Source organism: Acanthopagrus latus, chromosome 17 (genome assembly GCF_904848185.1).
Source record: "Acanthopagrus latus isolate v.2019 chromosome 17, fAcaLat1.1, whole genome shotgun sequence".
Taxonomy (NCBI): domain Eukaryota; kingdom Metazoa; phylum Chordata; class Actinopteri; order Spariformes; family Sparidae; genus Acanthopagrus; species Acanthopagrus latus.
In genome coordinates, this window is record NC_051055.1 from 19,258,532 (window position 1) to 19,280,373 (window position 21,842).

General features: G+C 41.7%; 3 protein-coding genes across 4 annotated transcripts in view; 2 read left to right on the forward strand and 1 right to left on the reverse strand.

Moving 5' to 3' along the window:
- Positions 1–1,664: 1,664 nt before the first annotated feature.
- On the forward strand, positions 1,665–6,282 carry LOC119005638 (NADH dehydrogenase [ubiquinone] flavoprotein 1, mitochondrial-like). Its single transcript, XM_037073433.1, has 10 exons — positions 1,665–1,993; positions 2,985–3,067; positions 3,179–3,349; positions 3,455–3,638; positions 3,716–3,905; positions 4,031–4,243; positions 4,340–4,506; positions 4,605–4,686; positions 5,533–5,678; positions 5,811–6,282. Exons 1-10 carry the CDS (start codon positions 1,910–1,912, stop codon positions 5,904–5,906), a joined length of 1,416 nt encoding a protein of 471 aa, XP_036929328.1. The 5' UTR covers positions 1,665–1,909; the 3' UTR covers positions 5,907–6,282.
- A 231-nt stretch (positions 6,283–6,513) lies between these two features.
- On the reverse strand, positions 6,514–14,805 carry khdc4 (KH domain containing 4, pre-mRNA splicing factor). Of its 2 annotated transcripts, none has more exons than XM_037073427.1 (14): positions 14,665–14,805; positions 14,054–14,231; positions 12,969–13,097; positions 12,805–12,884; positions 12,655–12,707; positions 12,384–12,562; positions 11,766–11,977; positions 11,581–11,641; positions 10,768–10,828; positions 10,322–10,650; positions 9,716–9,859; positions 8,397–8,506; positions 8,205–8,290; positions 6,514–7,327 (listed from the first exon to the last, which is right to left on the reverse strand). In XM_037073427.1, the coding sequence occupies exons 1-14, from the start codon at positions 14,691–14,693 to the stop codon at positions 7,095–7,097; spliced, it is 1,884 nt and encodes a 627-aa protein (XP_036929322.1). In that variant the 5' UTR covers positions 14,694–14,805; the 3' UTR covers positions 6,514–7,094. The 2 variants fall into 2 exon arrangements, 1 of the variants encoding a protein (XP_036929322.1); XR_005070556.1 differs by having other exon boundaries at positions 7,264–7,327; positions 8,397–8,478.
- A 143-nt stretch (positions 14,806–14,948) lies between these two features.
- The window catches only part of kcnj14 (potassium inwardly rectifying channel subfamily J member 14), a 35,064-nt gene continuing 28,170 nt past the window's right edge, over positions 14,949–21,842 (forward strand). Inside the window, exon 1 of the mRNA XM_037073431.1 lies at positions 14,949–15,079. The gene's annotated coding sequence lies outside the window, so the exon portion shown is untranslated. The remainder of the gene's footprint in view (positions 15,080–21,842) is intronic.

Consider the following 21,842-nt stretch of genomic DNA (forward strand, 5'->3'; position numbering starts at 1 on the left):
TGATTTGTGCAACAAAAATAACTCTTTAAGCAAACTCTTACTAGAACCTGATAGATACAGGATTTTTGAGGCTGATGTCCATAATTGAAAATGTCAAATATCCAGTAAGAAGACGTCAGATTATACATACTGTTTAAAAATGTAAGCCATAACAGTTGTATTGAGAAATTCCTAGATGTGGTCAGAAAAGAGTTGTGACTGACAGGCATACTGAGAATGAAATTTTACAATCACAAAGTAACCTGTGCTCTCTGGTGGACAAACAATGCAATGGAGACACTCCTCTTAAAATACCTAAAACATACTCGCAGCCTTTCTGTACTAACACTTCTTATTAATCATTAGCTAATATGAAGCTGATATAGTGCAATAACTTTAGCCTAGTGATTTGGTAAAACTGTATCAGTTACCCACTAATAATGACTTTTTGAAACGGATGTTCTTAAAATAAACTTACACTTTCATAAATTTCAGTTAATGCCAGCCGCCCCCCCTGAAAGTACCAAGTCTCTTCAAGCATATTACAAAGACATGATTGTTGAAAATAAGCCTTAGTTCTTTGAACTGCCCACTTCCTGACACAGTTCATTACATCAGAGGATCTTTGTGGTCAGACTATTGTTACAGCTGTATTGAAGTCAATGAGAGATTTACGGAGAAACACACTAAAACCCAACGTATCTATGTCATATGATGGCCAGGGGACCCAAAGAAAAAAAATTGCACCACAATACAGGAAATGACATCTTCCAAATTAAGAATTTTCTGGGGGAGGATGTTTACTAATAACTAATGTCAGGCTATAACAGAAGGTCGCATGATTAAATAATCAATAATACTAGGAGTCTTCATACACAATTACTATACATGCTTTCTACAAATTGACGACCAACAGGTTGTAAAGTTAGAGTTATAATAAAGTGGTGTAGTTTGTAATCATTTTCGCGTATCCAGTTCCCCAGTCTCTCTCAGTTTAAATTGTTTTTCAGTGAAATGCCTGAAATAAGATCTGTGGTTATCACAGGCTATTTACACGTTTTGTTCTTTGACATAAGATATATGATCAAATGTCCCACAATTTGATTATAAAAGCATATCCACATCTTTAAAACAGTGGTTGCAACAATCAGCTAAACTACACACTGAACACTGAGACTCATCTCCTTACTATAGTCCATCTTCACAGGCCAACTTTAGTTACAAACTATTCTAACTCAAACTTCACAACTGAAGATTTATCAATTTATAGAAAACATGTATAGTAACTGTGTATTAAGAAGCTTAGTAGTGGTGATGTCATGCCACCGGCTGTTATAGCCTGAAATTAGCTTCAGTAGTTCTAGTGATTTCATTTACACTTCGAAAATCATAAAAGTGGTGTTTATCTGTGAAGATCATCCCAAACAAAACATGTGTATCACAAACCACAGATATTATTTTAGGAGATATTTAAAAATCCCCCCTAAAAAAAAACACCTCATATGCTAACCGGAAAGTGAAAATGCCAACTGATTTCAGGGTTTCAACAAACTACAGCGCCACTGTTTATGTTTTAACTAACACCTATTGCTATGACACAAAATGTCTGCCCGAGTGAAACTTGGGTATATTAATGATTATTAACAATTAACGATTAATGACAGCGCCTCACAGTGGGCCTGATACTGACCATATAACCATGTGTTGAGTGCATTGATTACCTGCCGGGTGCCGCAGGGGCAGCTGGGAAGGGACGTGACGTGGTCGGTTAATCCTCTTAGTTTAATTAAGCTGAACCAGCAGGCCCCACACTTAAACAGCGGAGGGTTCAGAAATCGATTAGGTTGTGTGAGAAGTCAGACGAGGAGCAGGTTCGAGGTTTGAACCAGTCGGGGGTGAGTTGGAGGTGCTGGTCCAGCGGCTCTGCAGGATGCTGCCCCGGCGGATGCTGTGGGGCGCCGTGGTGCGTCAGGTGGCTCCGCGTCTGACCTACAGCACCGCAGCACAGCCGCAGGTAGGTCTGCCCTCACACCGCGGTCCGCACCGGCCCACAGGCCTGCTGTCACACACAGGCAAGGAGAGGGTAGACACGGAGCAAGTCACAGCTCTTAGTAAGAGATTACTTACAGAAATATTTGCCTTTAAGGAGCTGTATATGATGAATTACATAGCCTGTGTTCATAGTGTATATTGATCTATGAGAGTGAAATGAAATTGATTTAATATGACTATTTAAGAGGTATATTTAAAAATAGACACTAAAATTAGAGAGGGTTGTTGGAATATTTGAGTGTTTCACTTGTTTATTCTGTGACATATCAGAATATTTCCCCAAAAATGATGTGACAAAATTTCATTTGACATTGATGCATATCCATATCCCAATATCTCCCACTAAATTTGAGTAGTGTATGCAGAATATAATGTTATATATATAAATATATACATATACATCCCCTCAGTTCAGACAATTAACAGAAATCAGTGTAGCCAGCTCACATGTAAAGTGATTATTTGAATTTGAAAACCTCCAAATTTCCCATATTGGCATGTATCAGCGAATGTATATGTAAGGCCTCCTGTGTGTTCAAATGATTTTTCATGTAATGCATTCTAGTCTTCACCATTATGTCAACAAATCGATGAGACAGTCAACAGAAAATTACGTGCTAAACAAATAATCTGAAATGCTAAGAATGTGCTGTTTTAAGCTCAGATATGAGAACTACATGCTTTCATTTGTCTAAGTATTAAACTGAATATGATATGAATTTGGGGTTTTGACTGCTGATTGTACAAAAAAAAGAGACATTTAAAGATGTCACCTTGGGCTGAGGGAAATTATAACAGGAGTCTTTGCTTTGTCTGACCTAATCAGGAGATGAAATTGATAATGGTAACAATCTTTATTATAGAGATTTTCTCTCTAGATTTTCATTTGTGCCCCTTTGCAGTATCATGGCTGCTTTGTCAGTCACACTTGTCTTTTATCTTCCTGTCATCAGGTGAAGCCAAAAAAGACCAAATTTGGCCCTCTGAGTGACCAAGATCGGATATTCACCAACTTATATGGCCGTCATGAGTGGAGGTAGGAACATGTGAGACAAAAACAGTTTTGCATCAACTCTTCATGAACTCTGATGGCCTGAAATTCAGCAAACATACTCTCTGTCTCTCGTCCTCTCCCTCCTTCTGCCAGACTCAAGGGAGCTCTCAAACGAGGAGACTGGTACAAGACTAAAGAGATCATACTAAAGGGATCAGACTGGATCATAAATGAGGTGAAGATCTCGGGGCTTCGAGGCCGTGGAGGTGCAGGTTTCCCCACCGGCATGAAGTGGAGCTTCATGAACAAACCCAGCGACGGCAGGTAGGAACAAGAAAGAGAAGAAACCACCGAGACCTGACTCGCCCGAAGCACTGTCCACACCGGTAATGAAACTCCTGTGATGTTTCCTTCATTACTGTGTTTCAGACCTAAGTACCTGGTGGTGAATGCAGACGAGGGGGAGCCGGGGACGTGTAAAGACCGCGAGATAATGCGTCATGACCCCCATAAGTTGATAGAAGGCTGCCTGGTCGCTGGGAGAGCAATGGGCGCTCGTGCTGCGTATATTTACATCAGAGGAGAGTTTTACAACGAGTCGTCAAATCTGCAGGTACACGAAAGCAAATGAAGATGGCTCGTCGGTCCATAGATGCTGCGTGTCTCATACTATGTTGTCTCTCCAAACAGGTGGCCATTAATGAGGCCTACAAATCCCAGCTGATAGGGAAGAACGCCTGTGGCTCGGGGTATGACTTTGATGTGTTTGTGATGCGGGGAGCCGGAGCGTACATCTGCGGGGAGGAGACGGCGCTCATCGAGTCTCTCGAGGGCAAGCAAGGGAAACCCCGACTCAAGCCGCCGTTCCCTGCAGACATAGGTGAGATGACAGCTCCGACATCCGGGTTCCTGCTGAGGTTAATTATGGTTTAAGAAACTGCAAAATAGGGTAATGTAATTACAGTCCTTCGGTGGTTATCACTGTGTTTCTCTCTCTCCCTGAAGGGGTGTTTGGATGCCCGACGACAGTCTCCAACGTGGAGACGGTTGCTGTGGCGCCTGAGATCTGTCGTCGAGGCGGAGCTTGGTTCGCCAGCTTCGGGAGGGAGAGGAACTCTGGGACAAAGCTGTACAACATCTCCGGTCACGTGAACACGCCGTGCACCGTGGAGGAAGAGATGTCTATTCCTCTGAGGGAGCTAATAGAGAGGCACGCAGGTGTGTGTGTTTACTGTCCACCTCTGTGTTGATGCAGGTTTCCTTTTCTAAGATGCTGACATGACTTCCTTCTCTGCTCTCGTCTGGTTGGCGCAGGAGGAGTGAGGGGCGGCTGGGACAATCTATTAGGAGTGATCCCAGGTGGGTCCTCCACTCCCATCATCCCTCGACATGTGTGTGATGATGTTCTGATGGATTTCGATGACCTGGTCCGTGCAGAGACTGCACTGGGAACCGCTGCCGTCATAGTGATGGATAAATCGGTAAACACACTCCTAAATACTAAACACGACAAAACACACTGCGTCCTCAGCAACAATCAGTCTGAAAAGAGATTCTGAAAACTGTATTTTTCCTCCAGACTGACGTGATCCGAGCCATCGCACGCTTGGTTGAGTTCTACAAACACGAGAGCTGTGGACAGTGCACCCCCTGCAGAGAGGGTAAAGAACTGCAGAAGTATTAAACACCAAATGCATCACCTCATTATGACCTTTGAGTCCTCTTATAACCATCAGTTGTAGAACTCTGTTGCTAGAATAGTTATTGACATACACAAACAGCTCAGTGTGATCGGTGCTGGATACCAAGAAGTCATCATCAATACAGCTGACGTTCCTGCACACTGGAATCAGAGCTCCTTTAAACTTGTACACCAACGCATGTGGTTTGTAGTAAAAGCTTGGTTTGAGAAGTACTCAGATCTTATATTTAGGTTGGAAAAAAAAACAGCACTATGTTATTGCCTCCCAAAATTCACAAGTTTTCAGTGTAATCCAAGTCTCAGAGAGCGCCCTGAGACTGATTGATTGATTGATTTCTGATGAGACATTATTTACACTAGGGTCACGCTTTGGTTTTACCTCTGCAGCCACAGTGATGATTTCACTTTAAAATGTTGTAAATATAATTTCTTCAAATTAATTTAAGATCTCAGGGCTTCATGAGAGAGCTTTACAGAGCCATCTTATGTTTTGTTTTAGTTTTGGGTTGTCTAACTTCTTTTTTAATTTTCTGTAAAGTCCCCACCTACTTCAGTTTTTAAGAAGGCTGTGTCAGTGTTTTACTGTAAAGCTCCAGAAATGCTTTGTCGACTATGAAACTGACTTTCCATCAGAATGATATAGATAATTTTCATTGTAGGATTAATGTAAAATCAAAACACACTTGTAAGTATCTAAATCCTCCTCATTCCCTTAATGCGGGGATTTGCCAGAAGAAGACTTATGTTGTGATTTTAGCGTTCTTCTCTGTTGTATTCAACTTTTGTCATGTCTCCTCTCCTTCAGGAGTTGACTGGATGGATAATATGATGTGGAGGTTTGTTCGAGGAGATGCAGCCGTTTCAGAGATCGACATGATCTGGGAGCTGAGCAAGCAGATCGAGGGACACACCATCTGTGCCCTCGGGGATGGAGCTGCCTGGCCTGTGCAGGTGAATTTACAGATCTAAGATGCAGCTGTTAATTAAACACTGTTTGAGGTTACAAAGTTCTGAAACAAGTTTATTAACATTTTAAGAATTATTTTTCCTCCTATTCATCTTCCATATAATTTTTATATGCAGGGACTGATTCGCCACTTCCGGCCAGTCATGGAGAGCCGCATCGCTCAGTATAACAAGAAAAACCCTCCGAGGGAGCCAGAGATTGAGATGATCTGAGACCACGTAGCATCAAGTCCTTCACAACAGTATTAATAGCTCACGATGCTTTGTGTTTATCATTTTTTTAAACATAGTTTTTAAATGTGATATTTGTTCTTTAAGAGACCACACATTGCAAGTTGTACTGCTTCAGTGAAAAGTTTCAAGTTTAGAGTTATCATCATTGCAAAACCTTCAGGCAACATGTTTTTTTAAGAGATTTCACACAAGGATATTTGTAATCAGTTCTGCAGCAAGTTTGTCACTTAATCCACTAATTACATAACGTGACCATACATGTTTTGTTTCATCATATCATTATGAAGTAAATGTTGATGGCACAATGTAATTGATGTAGAAAAATAAAAACATCAATGTTTACATTGGTTCCCTACAAATCTCGCTATCACTGTGTGGTTTTGGTCGTCTGGGAAAAGGAAGTGTAACTGGTGATCTATTTGTATTACAGACTGAAAGATTGACTGAATTGAGTTGTGTCCTGTGTTATTTGCGATTCTGACAAACCCACCCGGAAACTGTTGACAGCTAATTGGCAGACTTGTTTTGTGATGTGTGGCAGAACAGACTTTCATTAGGAAAATATACATTAATAACAGTCACAAGCTCAAACACTGCAATAAATTAAGTTTATTTATTTCATAAAAGCATGAAATAAATTCAATCGGTTTACTACATGTTAGTCCAATATGATCTGTCAAAAAAGACCATAATAGAAAAGGATGATATCACCAACAAGGACAGGGAGAAAGGAAAGAAAAGGGGGTAAGACAACGTTGGAAAAGCTGTTTTAGGGAAAAAATTAAAAGAAGTGATTTACAACACCTTTGCCTTGTGAGATTGTTTTTACAATGACACTATATTCAAACACTTCACCTGGCATGTGATTTTATTCCGTTCCAAATAAAACTGGAGGCAGAAAGTCGCTCATCTGACCGTCTATACATCCACAAAATAGTTTGGAATATCAGTCCTGCAAATGTTCATCTTCAAACTATAATGTGTGCACCAAAAAAATCAAATATTAGTATGTCTATGAGGACCCAAGTACTAAAATGCAACCAACATGTAGCTGTTTAGAGTCATCCATGTGATGAGCGGGTGATGAGTGATGGAAGAAGACAGGCTCAGTTTGGGTGAACATCCCGTAAGACTTCGGCACAAAGCATTGAGGGAGATTTTCCTGTTTTAGGGTGCCATCCAGAAAGGCATAGACTGCGACTGTGGCTGCGTTTTGGCACGCGGGGGTGGTGGAGGAGGGCAGCGATAGCCCTGTGTCCAGCCTGAGGAGGTGGAGGTAGGGGGAACTGCCCCAGGGTTACCTGGCCCTGAGGCTTTGGAGGTCGAGTGGTCTTCCTCTTCATCCGAGGAGTCGCCCGTGTACGCCACCAAACCAGTTTTCAATCTCTTCACTGTGGGCTCTGAAATTTGGAGAGGGGAGGTGCATGTGGGGGAAAGAGGGACAGAAATATGGGGAGAGAAAAACATACACAAAACAGCAGCAGCACAAGTTCATTAATCCAAACACATTTTGGGAGAGACAAATAGTTAATAGATTTAAATCATAGTTTGTCAGCAGAGTAGAGAAGGGGGGGCAGCCATTCGAAAGCAGCCATTGGTTGGTGGGGAGCGACAGTGTTTGGGCCGTCCAATCGAGAGGAAGGACGGCGTCACAGGGACGAGTCGTGCCCCACCCCCAATCAGAATCCAGCATCGCCCCAGAGATACATGGAAGAGAAGAAAAACACAGAGAAAAAGAGAAAAACACAAAAACAGGAGAGATTCTCGTTAGTGAGGAAAGCAGAACAATAAACAGATACACCAGACTGATGATGTCATCAGAACGGGACGGTAAGGTGGACTTGACTTATCAGACTTCTTTATAAAAGGACTGAACAATGCACAAAATGATGTCAGGTCATAGCTCCATGTCACTATCTGGAGATTTCTAGTCACAGCAGCAGAATCCTGTAAGAATCATAAGAAGCATGAGGGCCAGTTTGAGGCTGAGTATGAGAGGGTGTAACACTTCATTAATCTAATCTGTCACAGAAACAAGGGGCCTTATTATACAAATCCAGATTTTAGGACAAATAGGTGTCATAATACATCTTCTGGGTCATGTAACAGATATAGTTCTCAAGTAGAACCACAGACAGTTAGACACGGTCCAGTGGCACAGGACAGGGTTTACAATTTACTCTTGGCTGAGCTTATGAAGGGGCAGAGTCCACATTCAGGAAGTGTGGATTTGGATTTGGGCAGGGATTTTGTCAATCCACGGGATAATGCCCTTACCCACGAGGCAATGCGGTACCCTCCTCTCCTCCATCTTGGGTCTCACTCCATTCACAGGCAGCGGGGGTGGAGGCATTAGCTGCCTACTGCAGAAGACAAAGAGAGATGTGTCAGCTAACAACTGACCCCTGCACACAATCAATCACTTTTAAATTAATTAACTCTAAACTACTACAACAAAACTATGCGTACCTGTCCCTCTCACTCGGTGGGCCAGAGGAACTCGGTGGTGGGGGTCCTGTGGTCTCCGGGCTGCCCACTGGGAAGCCTGCACCTAAATTAGTCATATGAATGGGTCCATGCTATGAGCAGAAAAACACACAGGCCTGATTAGCAGAGATCCTCAACTAAACCCTGTCCTGACACTTTAATATGACTAATAAATCGAGAAGAACTATCTAAATGTTATGATCTATAAATCTCAATTTTCCATTCACTCCCAAAGCAAAAGAAACCCACTGAAATTATTTTAAATGACCTGGAATTGAAAATAATAATTGTTTATTTTGTGATGATACTGAAACGACTGATCGATCACTTTTCCAGTTAGTGTATCCTGAACCGTTCTGGCTACATGAACATGACATTTTTTACAGACAATGCAGATAGCAAAGGTGACTATCTGGTTAATAACATTCTAAAGCCCTTTTCACACAGGACTAATATTACCAGTTGATCTCATGTAATTTAGAAATTAACACCGGACATTTGTGTTTCATGTGGTGCCTCTGTCTTTGGTGAAGTATGGTGGAATTGTTACTTTACAAACTAGGGACATGGCAGATTGACACAGGATTCAGATCACAGAAGTCCTCTGCAATTATTACAATTCACTACAGGTACCCAGGCAATCTTAGAAAATGTTAAAAACACAAATCAAAGTTTCTGAAAGTGAAACATACATTTAGTGTATTTTACTGTATAATGATATATATGAAAGCACTCAAGTCAAGGAAGATGTATAATACAACTATGAGAAACAGCCCTAGCCTTGTATTTGAATTAATTTACTTACTTACATATTTCAAAGTTTGTACATTGGGAATTGTTTAATTTAAAAAAAATATATAACTTGTTATTACACCAGCAGCAAAGTGAAATCACGGTGAATATCTTACCACAAGTCTGATTACATTGACATTTTTTCCAGCCTCTATGAAAGATACTTGAGGCTGGTCAGTAAAAATACCACCTTTTTTGATACTCCGTATTATCAGTAGAAAGACAGGAAAACTGTAAGTGAACAACAACAGGAAACAGACCATGCCATCTCAAACAGTGTATATAAAATGGAAGGAAGGTGGATGACATGGTGATAGAAAAATCAGACAATGAATTAACAGAGCAGCTGTTCACAGAAATGCATATGATTGGCTGATGAAATTCAAATCAACACACACTCAGACATACTGCAATAGTTGTGGACATAACAAGGTGGAGAAAAGTAAAGAAGGGTGACAAAAGATCAGTATTGAATGATGATCTGTAATGGTAGAGGAGCTGTTGATCACCTGGTATCCGAGCAGGCCGCTGTTCCTCTCGTCTGGGACCTCCTCCGTGAAGCGTCTTTTCTGCGGTGGGTTGGCTGGGCTGGCAGAAGGTGGAGCTTTGGGTGGTGCTGCAGCAGATGGAGGAAAGGGTACAGGGGGAAGATTCTGCAGAGAAGAAAAAAAACAACAATAATCAACATTATTGCAGGTATTATTGCTTTGTAAGCTATTATGGTTGTCAAAACCAGTGATACTTTATTAAACATCACACACTTTCAACCATTCGATGCATTTAATCGAATCAAAATTACTGGTGCTATAAAAAACAAAAACAAAAAAAATACAGATCAGAATTTCAAGGCTGCACATAACATTATAACCTATGTGTTGGTATCTTCAGGTTGTCAGTAAAAAAATGTAATAAAATCATCCTATTTTGTGTGACTGACTTTTGGTATGTTGCGGCATCGAAAAAAGCTATCAAGTTTTCTTTTTACACTACAGTATACAGCACTGTATCGAAGTTTTAAATGCTGCTGGCATTCCAAAACTGTTTCTTGTTTCAGAGAAGGAACGATTATGCTTTACCTCTTTCATGATATAGAATAGAAGCCTTGGTGGCCCTACCTGTGGCATGGTGCCTGGAGCTGGAGCTGGAGCAGGAGCGGGAGCAGGAGCAGGTGCAGGAGCAGGAGCAGGAGCGAGAGCTGGAGCTGGAATGGGAGCTGGAATGGGGGTAGGAGCAGGAGCAGGGGTGTGGGCAGGGGGGAGGGTGTACTGAGGAGGCACACCTGCAGGTGCTGTGGGAGGTAAAGGAGGCGGGACAGTGTAAGGTGGAGGGAGAGGTTGAGGCTGAGGTGGTGGTACGGGCATGGGGTATCCTGGTTGATAACCAGCAGGGTGGTAGTACGGAGGCTGCGGAGGCATCCCGTTCACCACTGGGGGTTGCGCGAAACCTGGTGGAGGGAGAGGAAACAGATCAAGTCAAGCTCTTTCCAATCTGACTGAGCATCTTAAATTATTATTAAAGTGATAAACATAAACCACAGAGAGGAAACCAGCTATATTTTTACCTTGTTGTGTTGGCATTATTGTGCTCATTTGACTGAGGAAGCGAGAATACTCTGCATGAACCTAGAGACAGACAAACATTGTACGGAAGTTTTTTCAGCGTTCCAAGAACTAACATATGATTTATTGGAAATCATAAGACAACGGCAAAAGACAAAAGTGACATCACGATATTTCGGAAGAAAATACTGTGAGAACCTACTACAATGATTTGATAGCGTTCAGCAATACCTCCCTTTAGAACAGAAAGCTGTGTGTGAAGAAAATGCAACTCAAACTTGTGGTCTACATTGGTGGTATAAAACAAACACGACTATCTACAGTTTTGTGACTGCAGATAAGTTTTATCTCATCTCAAAGCTCTAAACAATAACGCTGTTCATAGCAAAAGGAAATGCATGTTAATTTTTTCACACCAACTTCAAGCTTTATTTGCCAGAGTGGCAAAACAGGCTGGTAACAACACTCATTTCTGTTTGAGAGAGCTACAACATTTGGAAATGTCAGTAGAGGCCAAAAGGGATATTAGTGATCAATCAGTGATAGATTACACATGGCTAGGAATTTAATTAGGCAAGCTGAAGTACATCCCTGGGACATTTGCTTTAGCCCAGTGCCAAATCTCCCAACAGTTGTACTATTAAGCCCTACACAGCCAACTATCTCTTGCTCAAACAAAAGGAAACAATTTGCATTTTTATAATTCTATAAACCTATAAAGGAGTGTCAGTTTTACTTGGAATGGAAAAGCAAAGAGCTGGAGTCAAGTATCGGTATTGTGGTTTCTAATTTGACAGTAACAGGAAATCACTCACTGTCTGAAGCAAGTTCTCACACAAGGTTTTTGCAGCTGCAAGCCCTTCTGGTTTAGGATGACTGGAGAGAGAGCAGACTGCAATTAGTTCTGTTGATCCCACAATACTTCAAATCCAGTTGCTCAAGCAGGAATTTTGACATGCAAAAGTTCATAATCTTTCATAATTCATTGGACAGCACCCACCTGATGTAGATGTACATGGGTTCAAAGGCCTCTCGTCCAGACGCAGGCTCTAAACAGCCTGATCCTTTTCCTCTGAGGAAGACTTTGGCCCCAGTTTCAGCCTGGATATGCTGCAGGTACGAACAGCCGGGGCCCTCCACACGCTCTTTGACAACAAAGCCCGGGATTGCGTGCTCCAGGCCTACAAAGACTTTATCTTGAACATAATGCATCTAAGAAAGGAAACACAACATACAAACATTTAACTACATAACCATGGGTCATTAAAACCCATCAACCAGCTATGAGGTAAAAGATGCCATTAAATGGCCTATATTATATTTCTCTGCACATTTACACTTGGAAAGGTATCTGTTCATCCTGAACCTCATACAAATACTGTACTCAACAAATACATACTGCACCCCTTGTTGTAGCGTGACAACAACACCCACTGTTGTGTAATGTGACACAACCGCTGCTGATGAGGACGAGGTTCATGGATTTGCCTCGAGTCTCTATTGAGTGACGTTCAATTGTACTTTTACTAGCCGGAGGTTGGACATGTTCATGTTCCTAGTGGTCTGGAACGCAACGTTAGCTCATGGGATATAAAAAGACATAAGGGAACTATCATACCCCGGACTGAAAGTGTGGCTTGTGGTGGGTCATGGGGGGCAATGATGGAGGGGGAGGGTTGTGCTGCTGGTAAATTGTGACAGAAGCTCCACTAGGGGGGAAGGTTGAAGAAGAAGATGAGGCAGTCGCAGCCTTCACCACACCGTTGGTGATGATCTCTTTGATTCTATTAACTGCCCCTGGGAACACGGGAAAGAAACCATCAGTCTAATGACATGATATATGAAGACATCCATTTGTTACTGACAGAGGACAAATCTGAGGTACTGACTGTCTACGAGCTCCCTAGTCTGTCCTTGGACGTGCAGGTACAGAGGTCGATCCCTGCGCAGGAACAGCAGAGGGGTTGTGTTAACATGAACTAAATACATAGCAGGTTTTTAAGATCAGTTGTTGACATAAAAAGAGCGTGAGAATTCACCCTGGTAGCGCTTTTCCCTTCTCTTCTGCAGTCATGTATCGGCCTCTTGTTGATACAGCAGCACCGCTCACTTTACTGATCTGCAGTGTTAGAGAGTGCATAACAATAAGTAGCTAGCAATAACCTGAATTCTGAGAGATATTTTCGTCCATATTGACACTGACCTCATCCTGCGTTTGTCCACGCGTCAGGAGGTTTCTACAGGTGATTGGGACGTCATTGATCTCGACCTCAGCCACGACCAGGTCATCCTTGGCCTTTGCTGGCACCGGAGGCTTCCCAACACCTACAACCTGAGAGAGAAAGATGAAGTGTGTGTCACTCCAAATTAATTGCGATGAGACTATACTAACATTTGACAGTGTTTCAGACACATTGACTAATTCGTGGCGGTGCGCCACAGAATCAACACTGACCGCCGGATGTTGTGTTTCATCTTTTCTTTTCTTTTTTTTTAAACGCTACCTAAAAATGCAGTGTAGCACCGTCAAAGCAGGAGTCGAAACTCTGCACAGAGAGGGTGATGAGGGTCTGCCAAAATGGGCCTGCCCTGTTTATTGAACCAGAGCCACTGATAAAGCAAAGGCCATTCTAGCACACACTCATCACCCTCTATATGCAGAGTTTCAACTCCTACCATGAGGAACGGTTTGTTAGTTCCATCAGTGGTTGGGTTCCTAAACAAGCTGTAGGTTTAGTTGCTATTGCACTAAACAAAAGGACTGATGCACTCAGCGTTCTGAAAAATATATATATATATTTCTCACTGCATATCTTTATGATGACCTTCTGTATGTTATATGTTATGTTATTTTGTCTTGTATCTTTTCAGGCTGATGCATGCTGATTGTGTCAGCTACTGTTGTGAAACAAACTGCCCATCCAGGACAATAAAGACTAACTCTAACACTTACTAATATTACCTGGCCCTCCAAACATAATATTATGGCCCTGCATCATATGCGCACTGTACCTGTTCCACCAGGGTGGCAATAAACAGTGTTTACTGTCACTCCGGTTATACAAGTTCACTCGCGTGAAAATCTTTAGAATATAGACTCCACCGCATAAATGGTTATAAGAAATTAAAGATACAGCAGCACTGTATAGAAACAGTTATACAAGTGATTGATTGATCGATTGATTGATTGATGGTGCATGATATGTATCATTTGTTAGATGCTGCACTGACAGTTGGATTGCGTAAAGACCTAACCACCAGGCATACTAATAGTATGCTCCCAAATACCTTATCTGGAGGGCCCGGGGTGCCAATCTGCGAGGGTTTGAGTTTGCCCTTGGCTACCAGCATGGCATTAATCTTGGCAGCCACAGCAGCTGCAGCATCCAGAGCCCCGGTGGGTGCAGCCTCAGCCTCCCCCATCCCACCAGAGCCGGGGCCAGGCTGGTCCCATTTGCTGCGGCGGCTAGGAGGACAGAAAAATAAAATAATGATTGTAGAGAATAACAAAGAAGAGAAGTAACCTAGACTTTGATTGTGTTGGTATAACACAAGTCACCCTTACAACTGCTAACGTTACAGTATTGTTGATGCTTTGGAAACTCACCAAGAGGCGAGACTCTTTTACTTCGCTCTTATGTGTTAGCTTTACGTGACAATTACAGTACATGCACACAGAAAAACCCGCATGCAGTCTTTGGAAACACCTTACATAATCTGTAACTATATAAAGCAGACCTAGTACGAACCAGAGCGCAGAAGCAGCAGCCCGACAACACTCCGCCATGATTATATAAACTGTCTACCGTTGGCTAGCTCGGAGGCTAACTGAAAGCATCTGGACGGCGGGGCAAATACCACAGACAAATGTCAAAAACAGCCAGTTTTGACACACTCACCCGCCGTTTTGGGTTCCACAATATGACATCAATATCCTGTCAAGCGAATGTTTTCCTTTCAGTGCAAAATAGATGCCAAATTGCTGTGTTTTGGCTGCTGCACTGTGTAGTCAGAAGGCTGTGTTGGCTGCTAGCCACAGTAGCTACTGCAGCTACACACAGCTCCGCTTCCGCCTCCGGTTAACGCTGTTTGCTGGCATTAATACTCGCTCACACGCTCACACATACACACGGGGGCGCCAGATACCAGCACACGTTTACTCTGACCATGAAAACAGGTTCAGGTGTGAGGCTACTACCTCACCTGTCCCGCATGTCAACACCTCCGTGCCTCCCTTGAGTGGGTTTCTCCGGAGGAGCCATCAAAGTCTCTCCAGTGGAAGAAAGAGCCTTTAGCTGCAGCACTTGAGTTAAGGTAAGTGTCGACTATTACACCACCTGCTTCTTAAAATGTCTGTCTGAAGAATGTGAACTGCACACATGTATATCTCATTTCACTTTTACAACTTTGTTCAAGTTCAGGACAGAGGGGTTTGACCCTCTGTGTCATCATTTAAATGCGAACATATGCAAGCTAGTATTTAGCTAAATTAACCCTATGATGACCTAGCATTTTTTTTTTTTTAGTGAAATGTAGCTGAATGTATGTTTTTTAAACTATTATAGGCATCAAAATTAGTCAATTGTATGCAACTTAAAAAAGTCTCTTTGAAAGGGACCCTACAATGTCTTTCTCAAAGCAATTCATTAAGTAATCACAGGACAATAGCTGTCTGTATGGAGGATTTAGCTTGTTAGCATAGTTACAACTCTTTAAAGTAAAACATGAATTATAGAAAAACTACCAAAAATAAATCGTCATGGAGTAAATGTATTTAATGTTTCTGGAAAATCTTTCACCGCATTTTGCTTAGAGCCAGACGGGGATATCTGGAGATAAACCTCATCATAAATTTGTCATACATTTGAGGATGATGTAGAAAAAGATGCTTGGGGTAACTAATCATTCAATCCCCATGCAAGTGTACTGTTTCAGTTCCCTGATGTCATTTTTAATACAGTTTATTATTAAACTGTAAAATATCCTGCCTCAGTTACACATCTTTGTCCTAAGTGTTTGATAACCACATTTTAGGGACCGTTGCAAGTGTTTATCAGCCATGATATCAATATCAAAATAATATTTGTATCGTTATTGGCCCTAAAAGTGGACTGTAGCTGGAAGTTATTCTATGTCTTGCTGGTCATAATTATAAACTTAAACCCCCCTCAAGCTTTCAAACTGAACTTGGTTGAAGTATGTGAGATCTGTAGGATTTTAAGTATTCTTTATGATGGGTTGAAGGACCTGTTTGGTCCTCAAGGCTTTGTTGATGGTGGAGGATGAAGTCAGCATCCTACAGAGACTGACAACAGCATCATGCCTGCCGGCTCCCAGGCTGTTCAGATGTACTGGGTTACCGAGAGTCACTCCGACAGGTACAGGTGTTTTGTTACTGACCACCCAGGAGCTCAGAGACATGGCTAGGAGGTGCAGGTTACTGTGGAAGGTGAGAACGCTGCGTGAGGGCAACATGGATCAATAGATTGAACAACCAGCAGCCCTAGTTGAATTTCTTTTGTTCAGTGATGCAGGGTGTTGAAAACAGTATGAAAAACTCTGCTTTCTGGAGTTTGATTAGGATCGAGGTCTGACGCGTGTACGTACAAGGAAATGACTTGTTTTCAAAGGCTTTGTGTTGGATTTCACTGGCTTTGTTTGCACTCATCTATTAGGACTGAAGTTATTTTTACTTTGCTTTCTAATTCAAGAGTGGATGTAATGGATTATGTTCAGTTCTTGTGCAGCAATCAAGCTGTATTTTGTGCAAAAAATCATTTTGCGGTTTTATGTTTTCACTGAAACAGCTCACCTAAAAAAAAATTGATTTACAACCGTGGAGCCATTTTCAGTGTACATTTAAGCAAATTTAAGGTATTTACAAAAAAGAATCAAAGAGTCCCTTGAGGGACAGAGTGTTTTTTTTGTTACTGATATGTTGTGGTGTGCAAGAACTTATAATACATATTTCACCTCTAAATGATCTACTTTCAATTTTCGCTCCCTTCCACTTTAAAGGCATTAAATCACACCCAGCCCTGGTGAATTTTCAAAAAGCTTCTCAGTACCTTTTTCATGTTTGTAAGGGGTTTTATGATCAATAATAAATCATTGATAATGTTACAGTACAGCAGTTGAGTAGAACTTAGCATTGCTATTTTGATAATTGCTCAAGTAAAGTATTATGAATTCTTGATACAAGGGTTGGTGAGTTTTAATATCTCAGAACTGTTTATGTAAATAGCTACGTAATCAAATTAAGTTATATTTCTTTGTGAGGTATTCACTCGGTATTGTTTGAACAGAGACTGTTCAGCAGTCCTGAGCCCTCGGGACGGGAGGTGTCCTCCCTCTGGGGACACTGTTACTGGGATGGGTCAGTTACCGAGCCACCCGAGCTGAAGTTCAGTCGGTACAAAGACAGACAAGAGGAAGAACATGTTGTTTAGCAAGGAACATGTGCAGCCATTTTATAGCTGTTACCCGCCACTACTGATAAATCTGAAGTACATACTATTGTATTCAGTGACCTAGAGGACTAACTTTGTACATGCGTGATATTTTGTTTTCTGTAGAACAAAGAAGTTTACACAGATAATACTAATGCCAAAGAGGGGAAAGTAATAATTTGGTTTGAAGTCTCTGTTCTCGTGTCTCATCTGCAGGTGGCACTCTAATTCTGTCAACTAAACACCAAAATGTTCTCTTCATTTTTTTTGTCTGTTGGACCAAACTAGTTTATATGTGAGGCCATGACTTCAGTATTTCAATTGTAAACTTTTATTTTGACATTTCTGAATAGAATCACTTTTAGCTGCCATTTCTTTATTTAGAATGTACTGTTGGTATATTAAGCAGGTAGTCATTTGGGAAGATCCTAACAATAGTCTATCAGTATTTGAAAATGTTACTATTAGTTTGTTTAATTTCATGATTAATGTGCATTTTATGCTCTAGTTGATCTGATTAGTGCAAAAAGAAATGTATAACAAATAGAAATGTTTCTATTTATTTTTTTGTTGCACAGCAAGTGCACTACATAAAACAGAGCAGAACAGAAAAGTTCATCAGTTTCAATGAGTTTAATGAGTATGATAGACAATAAAGGCAAGGTGGTCGTTGGTGATGACACTTGCTTTGGTTTTAAACACTGCAAACCTTCCTGAATACACTGGCTTTGTTTGACCAACTGTGCAGAACCCAAAAATATTCAGTTTCAAGTCACATAAGACTAAAAGAAGATCTTCACGTTTGAAGAGTTCATGTTTGTTATTTTTGCCATAAAGAGTCCTGCACCAACTAAAGGACTATTACACCAATAGTTACAAAAAAACTTCCTGTAAAATGGCTATTTGACTTATGCTTCATGGTTGATTCATAATAGGTTACACAGGCTTTTCAGCTATGGAGCAGTGTCATGGAAATGCATCATGTCCCTCTTCAGCCACGGACAAACCATGGGGTTCAGATGAGTAAAGTGTCAAAAGGTCAGAGGTCAGGGGAGCTTTGACGCCTGAGTTGACAGCGCTAGCTGTTTACGGGCAGTGTACCATGAGGAGGAGGAGGAGAACAGAGAAAAGGTGAAACGCAGCAAGGGGGAGAAGGAGAGAGAGGGGCAGACGTGCCATATTTACTGTCTTTCCTAGTAAGAGCCCAAGTGCGAACTGTAATGTGTATGTCGGTTGATGTAACCTCCGGCCTTCAAGGCACGCAAGCCTGGGTCTCGCCTGATCCTGGCGGCTGACACAGAGGTGTGAAGTCAGGGGGACGTGATGGGGAGGAGGGCGCCTCATGGTGGGGTTGCCATGGGTTGAACAAAGAAACACTGTGAGCTCCCAGGTTTCAGTGTTTGCTGTCAAACCAGCATTTACACTGTTTTTTTTTAATACTGTGTTGACTACATGTGCGGGTATCATAAAACTTGTGTCAGTGTGTTTTGATTTAAGCTGATGTAATGTTACAGATGTTGATTTTGGGACATTTTAGTGTGGCTTGAGAGTTTTTATTCAATTTATTTTTCATTAAACATATAAACATTAATGTCGTATAAGGTGAAACCTTGCAGGGAAATGAGATTGTACGCAAGGCCGAGAGTGCAGAGGGGACAAAACGTGATTGAGAGAGGGAAAACAGATGGAAGATTGAATTTTAGTGGAGGGCAGGCGAAGGGAATCTTTTTTGTGTATGTCTGGAGAGAATGGGAGCCTCTTATACACCTCACAGCGTGAATTTGGCGCGGGCTGTGGCCTCGTCTCGTCTACACAGTGGGGTGCTTTCCTGAGCAGGCTGCCCAGGGGAGGGGCACCTGCAGCAGCCTCTAACACTGGTCAAGAGGAGAGCCTGCCGAGGCGGGGTGAGGGGTGCTGCCGGGATGGAAAGATGCTTGGTGCTTCCAAGAAAACGGACATGTGCTGGATTTATGAAATCCTCAGGTAGAACCAAGCGGCTCCCAAAAGAAAACATTTGTGCTTGCGTCTGTCCCTGAGGACTGAAGAGGAGGAGGAGGAGGAGGAGGAGGAGGAGGAGGAGGACACTGCCTGCAATCCCAGGATGAAATCAAAAGCTTCTGTAGCACAGGAGGACAAAAGTTATGGTTGGAGCGAGTCGGCCGGTGCTGGCATCTACCAACACAAACAACACAAAGTTTATAGATCGGCCAGCCTGCCAACTGAGACAATATTTTCCATCCATTGGGTTGGGTTGACCAAACACCACGTATTTGAAGTTTATCAAACACTCAGTCATCCCCGCAGACCTGAGGGAGGACTTAATCATCTGATATATTGAGTTTTAGAATATGTAGACACCTAAAACCTGTCCACTCTGCAGACTCAGAATATTAAACAACAAGCTCTCTGTGCTTTAATGTCAACTCTGCTGTTAAGTGTCTTTTTTGGAAAGGTTTATCTTTACACAAGCTACACCCTCTATCTGCTGTCATTTTGGTGACCCAGGGGTCCAAAAATCTCCAAGTCTCATATGAGGGCTTATGATTTCAAATGTACATGGACCTGGCTCTTCGTCCACAAAAAATTCCATTTAAATGGACAAATGTGCTGAGAGGGCCTCAGTTGTCTGTGAAAGGTGGATGGATATTGCATTAACTTCACAACAGAAGTGCCCCCCCACAGTGTGACCGCACAGGGCTCCGGGTAATAACTGCAGTGGGAACGTTATGCTCAGAGGTAGCCGTGCCAGGTAAATGGAAACACATGGAAGGCAGCGTAGACTACAGGAGGGCCCTACAGCCTCAGAAATAATGGCATCACCGTGCAGTGAAACACACGCGCTGCCTTGACAAATGCTTTTGGTATGTGTCTCCACAACCTGTTGGTATTACCAATGCAGTAAAGCCCTGCGGTGCTTCGTGGCTTCTCCTGCAGCCATCAGGTTTTTTTTTTTTTACCTCAGCTAATGCTCTTACATGTATGCGCTTAATGTGCACATAAATAAACCCAAACAATAACTTTGCTTTCCTCATATGATTCAAGTTTCAATTTACATTGCATTCAACATTACTTGGACATTATGTTCTCTCAGAAGTTACTGAAGTCAAAACACAGTTAACCACACATAGTAGGGTTTAATGGTCCTTCTGTGTGATTTGGGTGGATAAAGAGAAACACCATTATCCAGATATGTCACTTGAGACAAGAACAGTGCCATTTCTTTAACTGCCCTCCCTGTGCTTTGCAAAGGCAAAGGCAAAAATCTACAATTAAGTTCAGGTGTGTTTTTTTTATACAGAAGAGGGTTAGTGTCCAGAAGATTTCATTTACATTTGACAATAAAAAAAAAAATCCTTAGAAATTGCTTTGTAGAAGAGTTTGGCAACTTCATTTTTTAGTGGTTTGTTTATTCATTTGCATTTATATGCATTGCTTGGGGCTGGGCGATGTGGCTTTAAAACAACACTGAGATCTTTAGGTACAACATATATCTCGCAGTATTTTGAAATCTTTTCAATAGCACTTAATGAAAGAGATGACTGTTGATACTTTAACAAAATATTTTCGATAAATAATCTCCAGTAATCCTAATGTAAATAGAATGACTAACTGAGTAAAGGCAGGTACGTTCAGAAAATAGTGTCATTGTACTATAATGGAGCTTTTAAAACCAGGGAAAAGACGATGTTTTTTTTATCACAATATAGCAACATCAAAAATCTTAGATGATATTTTGTCTCATATCATGATAAAGACATAATATCGATACACTGCCCAGGCCTAGAGATGCATTGTCTTTAAGGCAAATTTCACATCCATCAGTACAGATGTGGACATGTTGCAAGTCGATATAAACAGAATTATATTTAAACAGAATTCAATTATTTAACAAGCTATTACATATACCTGAAGTTACACTTTTATTGTTTTGAATTAAATTCCTGTGAGATGTGATAGATGTTTTTAAGGCCTTTTTGTCTTTATGAGACTGACGCAGTAAAGAGCAGACAGGAAAAAGGAAATACAGGCAGAGGAAGATGTCATGCACAAATAGTCCCCTATTGGACTTGAGCATGGTCAGCCCTCATGTTTCAAGGGCACTGATCCCTCAAACAACTCCATGTTTCTGAACAAAGCACTATGTTCGTGCAATTCCAACCCACCTCTTTTGTCCCATCATCTCCATCCCCATCCTTACTCCTCTCTGTCAAACAACAATATTTGCTCATCTGCGTCAAAGAGCAGCAGGCTTTGCGATAGAGTACAGTGCAGCCTTTGAGTCGGACAGACAGAGACAGGCTGTTGCCACAGGGAGACACAGAAACACCAGGCAGGGAGCTTATACACAAGAACGGGGAAGACCTAAAGTCACTGACATGCTGACACAGACACACAAACAAAAGTACGACTGCGAGTTGAGGATTTTTTTTCCACTAAGCATGTTTCTTCCTCCTCCTGTCTCAGTTCTTTCTTGTGTTATTTTTATCTATAACAAGGTTTTATTCATCTGATTCCCCAGTTAAAGATCCAGATCACACAGCAAATTACAGACAGCACTCTCTTTATTCAAGGCTATATATTATGCATCATTAGAAACATCAGTTACAATCAATACAAGTTGAGGCCAT